Source organism: Diuraphis noxia, unplaced genomic scaffold (assembly GCF_037042655.1).
Source record: "Diuraphis noxia isolate RWA-SAM2 unplaced genomic scaffold, SU_Dnox_SAM2 contig0004, whole genome shotgun sequence".
NCBI classification, from domain to species: domain Eukaryota; kingdom Metazoa; phylum Arthropoda; class Insecta; order Hemiptera; family Aphididae; genus Diuraphis; species Diuraphis noxia.
Genome location: NW_028301714.1, coordinates 54210140 through 54225131, shown reverse-complemented (window position 1 = coordinate 54225131; position 14992 = coordinate 54210140). Strand labels below are relative to the sequence as shown.

At 28.8% G+C, this 14992-nt stretch overlaps 1 protein-coding gene and 1 long non-coding RNA gene across 2 annotated transcripts in view; one reads left to right on the top strand and one right to left on the bottom strand.

Moving 5' to 3' along the window:
- The window catches only part of LOC149056197 (uncharacterized), a 44677-nt gene that overhangs the window by 706 nt on the left and 28979 nt on the right, over nt 1-14992 (bottom strand). The gene's annotated exons all lie outside the window — the stretch shown is intronic.
- Nucleotides 1329-7048, top strand: LOC107173344 (DNA (cytosine-5)-methyltransferase 1-like). Its single transcript, XM_089227225.1, has 2 exons — nt 1329-1818; nt 2505-7048. Exons 1-2 carry the CDS (start codon nt 1788-1790, stop codon nt 6197-6199), a joined length of 3726 nt encoding a protein of 1241 aa, XP_089083351.1. The 5' UTR covers nt 1329-1787; the 3' UTR covers nt 6200-7048.

Genomic DNA, 14992 nt, shown 5'->3' with positions numbered 1-14992 from the left:
TATATGTATAATATATACTTATTTAATGGTCTAAATGTATACAAACATTTTAATTCAGATATGGCATATTGATATGGTCATCGGCGGTACAAAACAAATTTTAAGTTATATAAAATAATATAGGTAGTATATAATTTTTTCATTTGGTGTTAATTATTATTTATCTCCGGATTACTCAACACACTGGTCTAAATGGTATAAACATAAATATCAGAGGAATTTTTCTAATGTGAAAGAGTGTGAACTATTAGCATTGATTAAGACATTAAGTATACTTTCACTTAAAGCCTAAAGACATTATATCATTAAACTTAAATCTATGCTTAAAGGTAGCTCGTAGCTACACACTTTATGCGCATATTCGATGTTCATGGTTCGTGATTAGAACAAATTCGTAAATAATGTATTAGTATTTAGGGGTCTAAACTGATAAGTGAAAAAACTGTCTATATACATTTTCAAGACATAAGTTTCAAAGCATAATTTATCAAAACAAAAAATCTAGAACCACATAAAAATATAACAATAGATAGCTATAATAAAATACAAAATCAAGAGAAAAAACAAATACTAGGAATAGTACTTGATTACAAGTGTATAGACTCTATACACACTATGCAGACATTAATTGATGGTAAGAACATTTTTCGTGTTTGAATGTGGGTTTTTTATGATAATTCAGTTTTTAAGAGAGTTATAAGTTTATAACATAACTTGCAAATTTGTCACGTCTTCTTAACTGCGTGATGAATATATGTGGTTATTAACATATAACCAGGGTGGCAGAATGGTAATATACTAATATCATTGATTAAATATACATAACAAATTTAATATATTTAATCAATGCTAATATATAACTGAGCAGCGTGTGCCGTGTAGTACTCCAATTCTGTCTAAAATTGTAAATAACACTACATATTACACAATACCGATGACAAATTAGAATCTAATATTTAGATGATAGAACTAAATACTAATTATAATTCATAAATAATAGTTCATTTCATATTAAGCAGTTTAGCAGTAACTAGCCAGTAAGCTGTAAGAACATTGAAAATTGCGATTTAAATGCGATTATTTTAACATTTTTAAGTTTTAACTATTTGTTTTTTGTATTGATTAAAACAATGTCATCTAGTATCCAGTGAAGTGATGTTAAGGTTAACCTTAATATGTTCAAACCACGATACTATATTAAATCGTGGTTCAAACGCATCAAAATGTATAAATTATCTTAAGATTTCAACTGAAAGCCTGGCAACACTGACGTGAAGCATGGTCGACGTTAGCAACACAGATTGTTTATTGTTAGCACAATGCCACAATATTGCACGGATAAAATAATCATTTTTATGACGTTATAATATCTTTATTCTTTATCTTAAACTCGACAGTTGAATTACAATAATCTATATTTGAATTTTTAAACACGCCGGCTAATGGCAGTAGTGATCAGTGATCACTGATCAGTGCCCAGTGGACAGAGCGTCAGAACGTGACGGACGACAGTTTCAGTTTAATCATGTTCCGGACGCGGTATAGCACATCGTGTCACCATTAACGGTTAGAAAATAAGACTGAAATACTTAAATACTGAAATACTTAATGGACGATGTATAACAGTAATTAATTTTTCGAGTTCTCTTTTATTGCTCACGAGTTGTCGCTATTTACTGTTCAATATGAATTGTACTCATTAATCATTTTTTTATCATTCAATTCATATTTGTTTTCACTTAAATTATTATTCAATTTTTCGATAGTTTTCTAACAGTCTTACAGCAATGGAATCAATAATTCCATGTGACAAATCTGGTAAGTTTTATAATGTCATTATTTAATATTTAATTATTTTTTTAATTGATAATAATGTGTTTATGGATATTAGGACAGAGGACTTGTAGCTCTAAAAAAATTCTAAATATGCAAGCACTTATGCACTTAACATTTTTTTAGTGAATTTACTAGTCAGATAATAGCATGTAAAATTAGTCAAAACAATTACATAATTTAAATATATTTTGTACCATAACCAAATCAAAATATATTTCTTTTGGTACAAAAAAAAAAAAAAATAATGATAATATTAATAATAATCATAGTTTAGTTAAAATCATTTTCCTCTGCAAGTGCTTCTTGAAAAACTTGTGCCCACGAACAGTCAAAAACCATATTATACTACAAAAATTAAAAATGAATAATTTTTTATCTAAACATTTTGATTGTATTCTTTAAGATAAAAATTTTAGTTTGGAAAAAATTGATCTAAGTTAAATGTGTCTCTAAAAGTATAAAATTACGTATATAAGTGTAAAATATGCCCTAAAAACAAAAATGACTCAAAATATGCATTTATATACAAAATAAATTTCAAAACTAGCTGTGTTAAAGCATGAAATATGTTTTTTTATCAAACATGTTTACAAATATGCAAATGCTACAATGTTTATGTCCTATTAATTATATACTATAGGGTTTTGATATTGTTTTGTACATTTCAGTGTTACTAACTGAAGATGAACAAGACCCTCAAATAAGTGCAAAACGTGTCAAATATACAGAAATGTCAGAAAACAAAGAGAAACCGTTCTTGGAAACACTTACTGATGTTGCTCTAGATAAAACAAGTCAATTACAAGGTAAGGTAAGCTGCAAGTTTTGTCATAAAACGATAACGGAAGATGTGTATATACCTTCAGATGCTGGATCAGAGTGCATAGTATTAGCTAATGAGGTTTTGGCCAATATTTTCACTGATAATTTTAATATTATACAACACAACCTTATTAATTACAGTATTTATGATGAAAACGGTCACATGTGCTCAATAGATTCAGGAATGATGGAGAGAAATGTAAATCTGTACATAACTGGCTATGTTAAACCAATTTATAATCGCAGTCTTGATATAAAAGGTGGAATTGCATGCATGGCAGGACCAATATTAGAATGGTGGTTATCATCATATGATGGTGGTGCTCAAGCATTAATAGGTATAAACACTGAATATGCAGATTATTTATTACTTGAACCACACCCTAATTATAAAAAATATATGACATCTGTAATTGAAAAGATAAATCTGAGCAAAATAGTAATTGAAAAAATGTTAGACAATCATGAATCTGATGATTCAACTTATGAAGATATTTTAAATTATGTTGTAACATCTATAAACCCAGCAACAGGGAATACATTTTCAGAAGAAGATCTTATTACTCATGCACAGTTTGTACTCGATCAAGTAACTGACTACGACTCAATTGGCATGTATGATTTTCCATTATCTGAAACTCAATGTGTTGAAACTTTAACCCAACTTTCAGGTGCCACAAAATCTGTTAATGTACCAACCAGAAGATTAGGTAGATTGGGACAAGGAACACTATGCATAAAAACTGATTTTAGCCAACGTAAATTCAGCAAAGCCACTACTACAGAGCTGGTGAAAGATATATTTGAAAATGTTTTTGCTGCTCAGTTAGATATAGATGATAAAGAAAGTGAAGAAACAATGAATAAACTTGTGAAGACTGTTTTTGATAATGTATGTAATGAAGATGTTAATAATGATAAATCTAAAATCAACCGTGTTGAAAATCAAGTAATGTGGAAAGACCAAAAACTATGTGAAAAAATGTTTGTTGTTGTGAAAAACCATGTCTCAAATATACCATTAATCGGATGCATAGAATATTTTTTTAAAACAAAGTTTAAACATATGGCTCATATTCAGCTCTTTATGCATAGTTATGAAACTGTATTGGGCGAAACAGCTGACCCTCAGGAAATTTTTGTTCTCAAAAATTGTACAAACATTGATATTAAAGATGTAGTTAAAGTATTAGATGTTGAAAAAAAAATACCTAACAATAATTGGTTCCAACTCGGTAATTCAAAATTACAAGATCTTTTAGAACCCGTTGACCGTAAAAATAAAAAATCGTTTTTTTATCAACTACAATATGATGACACATTTGGACGATTCGAGTATCTTAAACCTGAAGAATCAATTAATGATATAAGAAATAAGTTTTGTAATAACTGTGAAGTTATAGAATTGGAAAAAAAATCAAAAGAACCTGAAGTATTTGAGTTTATTGAAGAAGAAAACAGCATTTTATATTTTTATAAATTTAGACTATTTGATGAAGAGTATAAAATTGGTAATTTTATTTATATGAAACCTGGAACATTCAAAAAAGCTTCAAGATCAAATATGATTGGAGAAGAACTATTTGAGCTTAAAGAAAAAAGTACAAATATAAGTAATCAAGAACAAAAAAATCTTGACGAAACTGTCTATACAGAGTATTATCGTAAAACGTTGGAAAATTCAATGCGTGGTTCAAATGAAACCACTCCAGATCCATTTGATATTGCAGAAATAAAAGCTATTTATTTTGTTGATCGTGATGGTAAAAATATCAAGCTGATTGTACGTCGTATGTATAGAGCAGAACAAATTTTTCTAGAAAATGATGCTAGAAATACAGATATGAATGAATTATTTTGGTCCGAAGAAGAGTTTAGAATCACATGCCAACAAACATGTGGTAAATGTTATGTTGCTTGTGGAACCAACATTCCAGATCCAGTTGTATGGTCTTCTCATGGTCCCGATCGATTTTATTTCAATAACCAATATGATTCTCTTACTAATTCTATTGTCCCTGTATATAGACTCCCAATTGAAGCTAAACTGATAGGAAAAGAAGTTTATGTTAATAATAATTATCAATATGTGGATGAAGATAAATTACAGTATATACCATCATATAAGAAAATCAAACCACTCAGAGGACTGGATATATTTGCTGGTTGTGGTGGCTTGTCAAAAGGATTAGAAGATAGTGGTCTTGTTGTAAGTAATTGGGCTATTGAATGTGATGAAAAAGCTGCTGAAGCATTTGAATTAAACAATCCTGAGTCAACTGTGTTTATTGAAGATTGTAATCATTTATTAAAATTAGCAATGTCTGGAGAAAAAACAAACAGTAAGAATCAAAACATACCACAAAAAGGTGAAGTTGACTTCATTTGTGGTGGACCTCCTTGTCAAGGGTTTAGTGGAATGAATAGATTTAATTCTGGCCAATATTCATTGTTTAAGAACTCTTTAATTGTTTCATTTTTATCATATATTGATTTTTATCGTCCAAAATATTTTGTAGTGGAGAATGTCAGAAACTTTGTGTCATTCAAAAACAGCATGATCCTTAAATTAACTCTTAGATGTATTACACGTATGGGCTACCAGTGTACCTTTGGTATCTTACAAGCTGGTAACTTTGGTGTACCTCAAACTAGAAGGAGGTTAATTATTATGGCTGCAGCTCCTGGTGAAAATTTGCCTTTTTATCCTGAGCCTATAAACGTCTTTAATAGAAAAAGTTCAAGTCTAAGTGTTCAGGTTGGTGATAAAAAATTCAAAACTAATTGCATCTATAATGATTCTGCTCCTTTGAGAACCCTCACAGTATATGATGCTTGGTCTGATTTACCTGAAATATCAAATGGAGCTTTTCAAGAAGAAATTCCATACTGTTCTACTCCCATTACACATTTACAGAAATTATTAAGATATCCAGACAATCGATATGCAGAATCTATACTGAGTGATCATATATGCAAGGAAATGTCATCTTTGGTTCAAGCTAGAATAGCACTAATACCAGTAGGTGAAGGAAGTGACTGGAGAGACCTACCCAACATTATAGTACAATTACCTGAAGGAATTGAAACCAATAAACTTTTGTATACCCACCATGATATAAAAAATGGTTATGGTCCAAATGGTGAATTACGCGGTGTTTGCATGTGTGCCAGTGGTGATAAATGTGATCCGCAAGATCGTCAAAACAATACAATTATACCATGGTGTTTACCACATACTGGTAATAGACATAATAACTGGGCAGGCTTATATGGTCGTCTAGAATGGTCAGGGTTTTGTTCAACCACAATTACAAATCCTGAGCCAATGGGAAAACAAGGCAGAGTACTTCATCCTGAGCAACACCGTGTAGTCAGTGTACGAGAGTGCGCCCGCTCTCAAGGCTTTAAAGATTCTTTCATATTCTGTGGATCAATCTTTGACAAACATAGGCAGATTGGTAATGCAGTCCCTCCGCCAATGGGTAAAGCTATCGGTCATGAAATAATCAGAGCTATTTACCAAAACTATCACTTGTAATTTTCAAATTGTAAATTTTATATTTTCGGTGACAATATAATTTTAAATTAGCCAATTAAATTTAAGTTCAATGAAGGTTCAAAGGGTAATTAATATGTTAAGGTAAAATTATTTTTAATTTTTGTATTCAGTAGTTGTTAAATATTTAATTATGTTATTTGTTAATAGTACCTGCACAATTTTTTAGTTATTGTAAATTTAGTCAAGTTACAATTTGTTTTAAATTTATAAATGTTCGCCCATGTATGCCATAAATGTAAATATGCCCTATATAACTATGTACCAAAACTGTTATATTTTAAAATGTTTGACTTGTTTAGTTATTTTTGAATTATTATGATAATTAAGAATTACATTTTTTTTATTAAATTGAAAGAACTTGATTTAGCAAATATATCATTGTAATGTTTATATTATGCTGAATTGATTTTATACTTTTTAAGTAACATAATTGATTTATCATGATTATTTGATAGTTACAAAATACTAATAACTTAAGACCTTGGTATGTTGTAGTAATGAACTCTGTTAGCACTTATGAGGTAATTTTATAATTTTTTTTTACTATTATTTTTAGAGTTTTATGCTCATAATTATTAAGTTTAGTACAACTACCTAACATACAATCATTATGAAATTATGAAATTCAAATACGGTAATTTGATTGATAGATTCCTAACTTAAGATAATTTATGTATAGCTAATGGTGTATGCATGAGTAATGAGTTTTCATATTTTTGTAAACTATACATGTTGCTATATTTATACATTTGTATACAATGAAACATATTATTGAACTGTAGTAGTTTTTAGCAATTTTTCAGTAAAAAAATTTGTGAATGAACATAATGCAAAGTTTTTTGATTTATTCTCCCGGTGCCAACTGTTAGAAACTTTAAATTTGAACCAAAGCCCTCTTATAATGGTCTCATGCAAAGTATGATTTTAGAAGTTTAAATTCAGGCGGCTGTAAGATCTTATATTTTTCCCAAAAAGAGAAATTTTATTTTTATTTTTTCAATTATTCAGTTATTCAAAATTTCAAATTTAGTATTTGGAGCTTTTAAAAGTAGGTACTTTAAGAATAAAGACCATAATTTCAATTTTTTGGATTATAGTACTTCTTAAGAAGTTTACTGTAAACAAAAGTGTGAAAAAAAAATATAAATATTGTTATTATATATTTAATTTATGGTGTACAATATTTATCAAGAATGTTATTGTGTTAGATTTTCATTCAAAAATACAATTCATAGTGGAGATGATGTATCAACCTAACATACTTGTATGAATAATTAAATTGAATAAACAGTTGAATATCAAATATTGTAAAAATTTAAAATCAAACGGATTTTAATGAATTTTGTCAGAATCTGGACTTTAGAACTTTAGATACATATAAAAAATAATTGTGCCTACGTATTTTTAATATTTTTATGCTTTAAAAACATATTTTCAAAAATCTTGAATTTCAAACCATAACACCATTCATTCTAGATTTATTTATTCAGTAAAAAATTAATCGTATTAGTTACTATACTAATTTATATTATTCATTTAAAATCAAATCAAAATATTTCTTACACTTCCATATTAAATTACGGTACTTGAAAAAAAATCTTAGAATTTTATTATGGAACAAAAACCAAGTTAATGATTTTTTTGGATTTTGTATTTATTACAAGCGATGTTTACATTCTATAGAATTTGATAAAATATGAATATAGGCTTAAAGTTACAAATATAAAAAGTGTATTTAGTTATCTGGTCATACCCTGTAGTTTCAATCTATTTTAAAAATATATAAAGAAAATGACGCAAAATTAAAAATATAATCTTCTATCTGTATTAAATATCAATAAATAATTTATTTATTACTATGCATTTTTAGAATAATATTATTATGATATCCAATATGTATATTGTATCATATTCGGTTATTCTATTCGAAAATACCTAACCTATTTTAGTGGCGACAACGTTCAAGACTCTGCGAAAGATCAACGATAAGAAATATAGTACAATTATAATACGTGTATATTATTATTTATTTAGCTATAATATGATTTCACTCGTAATGTCAGTATCTATGAAATATATATACTTTGTCAATTAGAGCTCAGGCGCCCAGTGTTTCACGATTTTCTGTTGGGAAATAAGACACTAAAACATGTTTATCCGAAAAAAATTTGCCTTTATATTATTAATGGACATTAGTTATATAGTATTATAGTAATAAAATAATAATACATTGTAAAAAGTGTTATTTTTTTAGGTTACATTTTTTAGGTATCATAAGGACATTAAACATTTAGGCATTTCATTCAAAACAGATATTAATTCATTAAAAATTATAAAGATTAAATACCATATATTTTCGTATTTTTTATTTGTCCACTCTAGGAATATAGCATATTAGCATGTCACTAGTCAGCATTCATAATATTTGTGGAAGTTCACGGTTAAAGCATCGGTGGTACCTTGTCACGGCGACTTAAGTGATATTGTGATGTCTACTTGTTATTTAGTCGTCTTCTGTACAGTGGTACGTGTCATAATTATACTCCACTAGGGCGCGTCACATGTACCGTTGTGGCATTGTCTGGTTACAAAAAGTAAATATTCTATCAAGTTATCCGATTCACTAACTATTTACAATTTGTAGACTATAGATAATTCGAAGAAAAAATAGGAAATTTTAGAGAGACTATGTGAAGTAAGAAAATATTTAGTAGCCACAAAATATGTCGTGCACATAGGCAGTGGCGTAAGGCGTAACTATTATGGGGTAGCGGTCGTGACCACAAAAATTTTTATGGGGTCGCAAGAGTATCATTTTGCTACCCTAAAATTATTTATATAATTTAATAAAAAAAAATCTGCGTCAGTGTGTATTTAATATTTATTTATCTTTAAACAGTTATCAAGAAAAAAATACGTTATTTGTGAATTTTCGTGTTATAAAACAACTGTAAGTTTCTTACTATTTGAGAAGGGACCTACAAATTACATATTATTAATTAATATGTATTAATGTTGGGGCGCATCTAAATTCTGTCGATTGTGACCTTATTTTTAGGCCTTTTTTCGTGTAAATTCCACCGGTTAGATTTAAATACTTTAGAGTTTTAAATTCCAGGAGAACGTTTTTTTTTACATATTTATTACATACATATTACATTTAGATACTTATATAGTTATATATCTGTTTTACACAAATTTAAAAAATGTATATACCTAATAATCAAAAACATCTAGTTAGTTAATAGTAAGAAAATAATTACGTAAACAAAATTTTAAATTTGGATTAATAATAATGATTAGATGCAGCTTTAACAAATTGCATATAGGCAATAAGCATAATGTAATCGGCGAAGTCTACGTGTTTTTATTAGGTCAAAATGTTATAAATCCGACGCTAAAATCGACTACCAGTAAATCGGTTAAATTTACAATCGCCTTAATGTTGTATATATTTAGGGTCAATTTTAGTGCAAATTGAGAAATTGAGTATATATATAATATATATATATATACATATCTGGATATACTATATATACTATCCCTCTAGACTAAGGGTCGGCAAGTAATTTCTATTGGAGTCCGGAATATTAAAATAATAAATAAGGTCCATGTGAATAAAATTTTTACCAAATCTTTATGTTTTTACAATAGTAATATGAAGAAAAAATGTTAGTACATAATACATATCAACGGTCCGGACTTTCGGAGGTTTCCTGCGTTCCGCGGTCCGCCAGTTGCCGACCGTTGCTCTAGACTAGAAATAAATAATAATGTAATATTATGTCATGATAGATTCATGATAAAAAAAAATATATAAATACTGAATTCTTTAATAGCTTATAATATTTTTTAAACTTAAATTCAATTGAATTATATTTTTATTTATTAACTGTAGCTACAGTCAAATTCACTTCGAGAGTACCAAATAATAACTAATAATTTTATTAAGTGATAGCGCGGCGTCGTCGATAGGCTTTTATAATTATTGAGGTGCACCACTACTGTCAGTCGTTTGTCGCCGTGTTGAACGTGAATCTGCGTGAAAACCGCTCATATTTTTCCGCATCGGATGCACCGCTGCACTGCGGCGGAACTGCCCTGCATGGTCAAAATGGAAATCGTATTCGCCTCGTTCGCATAGGACACGGCGTGAGTGTATTTTGTATAGTGTATTATACCTGGCATGTGAAACTCAAAGTATAACTGGGCCAAATTAAAAATATTATTTATTATTATTTTTTTTTTTTCAATATTATATTGAATAGATAACTATTATGCGAGCCTCACATTCAAATTTATCGAAAAAAAGTATTTTATACCATTTTTTGATTTAGTTAACTACACTTACAATACGAATTACTAGTGAATACTTATCCGATTAAAGTTTATTAAAAGATAGTGACACGAAATGAAAATTGGATTAATAATTATTAATTAATATTGCTAGTAACAGGACATATAAAAATAAATCAAGGGCCGTATTATGTTTGACGTACCTGTTGTACCTATACTATGCCCGTAAAGTTTACCGCAGATAATAGTATAATACAAACGACGAGCGACGATTGTCATTTGTGTCTTGTTCCTTCATTCACTCCAACGCTCATGATGCCTGTTTTCGATTTTGTATGCAACAAATATTTATTTTCAACTTTGATAGACCACTAATAGAGTATTATAATAGTCCCGATACTGTTATAGAATTGTCATTCTAATAGCGGAAAATCAGCCGAGTATTTAAATGCAAGAAATATACGAGAAAAAACAATATTAATTAAATTGCGTTTCACCAGTAATCAATTTATTAATATAACAAAAGCTTTTAATTTTCAATTATTTTATATGCATAATTATATGTATTTTAACATTTTAAGTTTGAATGTATGATATTTAAATTGATCGAATTAGATTGGACAAAAACATAATTTTATACCTTAATATGTTAACGCAATATTGGTATAGGTACTAACCGTAAAATATAAGAAGCGCAATATTAATATACACCGATCCTAAAATACAAATGTTGTTTTACAGGTGGAACTGATGAATCACCAAATATACTCAACAGACAACACATATTTAACCTTAAATTATATACGCTTATTTAAATAATGATTTTTGAAATTTTCAAGTATAATATATTCTTCTTATTATTATTAAAATTATGTTGATACGGTTACTTAGAAATCGCGTCGTTATTTTAAAAAGATTTTATTTGAATCTATAAAACCACATATACGACTTTATTATTCACATCTAAAAAAATAATTTTATGATATAACTGTCGTTCTAATATTCTATAATAGCGACTGGCTGGTGTGATAAATATTTGAATACTTATTAGTTATTACTTCAAAATGTATTATAGGTTATGAATTGTTTGATTACAATTACGCTTTATGTAGCTAGAATTAAAATAGTGTAAACATTAAAAATAAAATAAAAGTTGATTTCAAAGCACTTAATTCGATTGTTTAAAGAAGTGTCCTACAGGGCAGCTCTGCAAATCATATAATATCATATAGGTACATATAATATATAAATATAGGCTGTAGGAGAATTATATACAATGTTCAGGATTATATAATTAGTAATTGATCAGTGACGTCAGTGACGACTATGTCGGAATATATATAATAATGATAATTAAATATATATTAATTTAGGTGAGCAATGACGTCCATCAACTTGTTCATGACTTTGATGGTTGGGACCGGAGCTGGGAGTGATGCTTACAAAAATTAATTATACATTCGTTGTTGTAGTCGTAAAAAAAGCTGCAGGAGGTGCTATACGTATAAGTTATAGACATCATTGGAATCATTAGATATAAGTGTAATGTCCATAATACATTTATAACCAAAAGGTACACGGTTTTTATGCGTAATGATCAGGAGGTATACCGCCAGATACCCCCTCCACTACATCCCTTACAGCGTTAGATTGGGATGTAGTACCGGCCAGCACAAGCGCATATACAATGTTTTACGCATTCCCGAATGACGATGGAAAAACACTTTGTTCGATAACAGAACGGGTTACGGTAGACGCAGAGAAAAGGATGACGAAGACCCGTTAGGTGTTTGTACAAGTACACAATGAAATATTTTCAATTGGTCAGCCTTCAAGGAACCATTTAAAGTTGGACGGCCCAATGTACCTTTTTGATGTAAATTGCGTTCTGGGTATTTTTTTCATGTATATAAATTGGGTATTTTATTTTTAACATATTAAAATGTATGCCAATATTTATATACACAATTTATTATAATATAATATAATATGTATATGTTTATACAAAAAATGTATACCAATATTTTACTTTATATTTAACAATACTTATAGGGTTGTCAATATTTCTATTATAACATACAAAAAAAAAATTGTGTTAACGACAGTAAATTCAGTTTGGTAAGTTAGGTATATTGCTATAACTTGTTACATTTGCAGAATTTCTATTGGTGACTAATTTTAGGAACACGGCAACTTACGTACCTATGTTGTTTTCTGGACTTTTTTTTTGGGGACTTTCATTTATCGGTAAAACGGTCATGCAGACTACCTAAGCCATTTAAACGGTGGATTATGTTTTCGTATAGATGTATAGTATACTCCTGAAGTCCTGATGAGATAACTGTAATAATTTCGGACTTCAGCTTGCAGAGGAGGAAAATGCGATGTTCGCTGTCGTCGTCCTTTTCTCCACATACCGTTGTTATCCCATTTAATTCTCGAAATGTGGTTGGAGAGGTGTGTCTACTACAGAGTTACACTGCTATAGTTTGCAATCACAGCAGAGTGATACCAAGCATGCTCACACCCCTTTTTTCTTCACAAACTCAATTATTATAAAATTTGATTTTTGGAATGTGACTTTCAGGGTTGGATTGGAGCTATATAGTGAGTTGAATATTTTAATAGTTGAGGTTAATGTTGGTTAATCAAAAAATATAGTGTCAAGTAGTACGAAGAATTTCAAGAGTTTGAAAATATAGCGTTTAACTAAAATTTCCAAAAATCAAAATTTTAATGAATTAATAAATTGTTCATATAATGTAATAATTAAATTGTTTTATTATTAAATAAAAATATGTGATCGAGTATGTTTGTTGAATTGAATCATCTTATGTATGAGTATAGAAACTATTTCGTAATAGGTATTTTAATACGAATAGTTTTAATGTATGTATATTATGTCACTCGCATCACTATATCTATATACATCACATAAACAGTTTAAATAACACAGGTTATTGGTAAATTGGTCGAAATTGAGTTAGTAGGTCATTAAGCCATAAGACTTTAATTCGATCGAAATTAAAACTATCTAGCTATAATCGACATCTTCAAAAATTATTAATATTTTATTGTCTTGAGTCTTGAGTGCTGGTACATAAATAAAATAGTACATGCATAATGTAACAATAAATATACCTAACTATATGGTAAAATTAGTGTCTTATATATTTATATACATGGAGATTGAGAGGTTGTCAATGGGGGTGATCGCCCACAAGAGTGAAAAAGGCAGCCACAATATTTATAATTTTCTTACTAAAAATTGTTAAGTGCTTATTTATTTTTTGAACCATTGTACGTAAAAAAAATTGTAACACAAACGAATGTGTTATGTGTTTACGAATGTTTCAGAAAAATAATATTTTAATAATTGTATAATATGGGAGTTATACTTAAACCGTATAAGGTACCTATAATATAGATATTAACATGTAAATATAGTTATGTAAACGGTTAGTGCTAATAAAATTTATTTAATACATATTTTATACACTTATTCTTGTTGTTAATGATAAATTCTCATATTACCCCCTAATTTAAGTCCCTAGTTACCCCAATGAATTTTTTTATATTATTAAAATACCATATTTTAATATAATATTGACTTATGCAGTCTATTATACAACTCGGATGTTCGTTTGAAAATACAATATAATTGGTCGTTTTGTTTTTGGCCACGTCGTTATTCGTTTTTATTTTTACCCCATACGTAAATATCAACCGTTCATTAGAACAATGAGAACAGACAGTCGAGTGCACTTCTGCTTTTTTTTTCAGAAAGATTTTTTATTTTTTTGCCCGACAAGTCTAATTGCTGGAAAATAGCCGAACAAACAGACACGCTATAGTATATATACATTTATTATATACCTAACATACGTATACACGGGCATAAGGACCCTGGCGACAGAATAAAGGGTCGTCGACGGGAATGGGAAGGGGAGAGGGAAGCAGTTTGTGCCGTTGTCATGGATACTGGGATATACCTCCCCATTCGGGTAATGTTGACATTTGCACCCGGATTTAACAAAAACTGCTGACGCGTGGTAATTGATTTCGGAAATGATATATTTTTAGAAATTATATATGTATAACCATAACCGTATTGCATAAGCCATTATATGATGCACTTTTGCGTATCGTATTATACGTACACCTATTATTATATGGCTGTATCCTTATATTATATCTGTATAGTATATAGGTTAGTACATATATTACAGACGTTCACGCGTCACGATCTTTGCGGCTGCACAGATAAATAATGTATTATGAGTATAATATATTGTAATAAAATATAATATATCAATACAGTTGTAACTATGAAAAAATCATTTTAAACATAAAATTATAAAATATTTATAATATCGGTATAGGTATAGTTATATAATATAACGTTATAGTAAAAATTAAAGTCTTCCATATAGCGCCATCATACAAAATACCAATATTAAGTTCCATTCTATGATT

Excerpts from the sequence above, each read along its gene's own strand:
- LOC107173344 (XM_089227225.1), top strand. The coding sequence starts at position 1,788 with ATGGAATCAATAATTCCATGTGACAAATCTG. Across the intron at positions 1,819-2,504 it reads AATTCCATGTGACAAATCTG|TGTTACTAACTGAAGATGAA; the intron begins GTAAGTTTTATA and ends TGTACATTTCAG.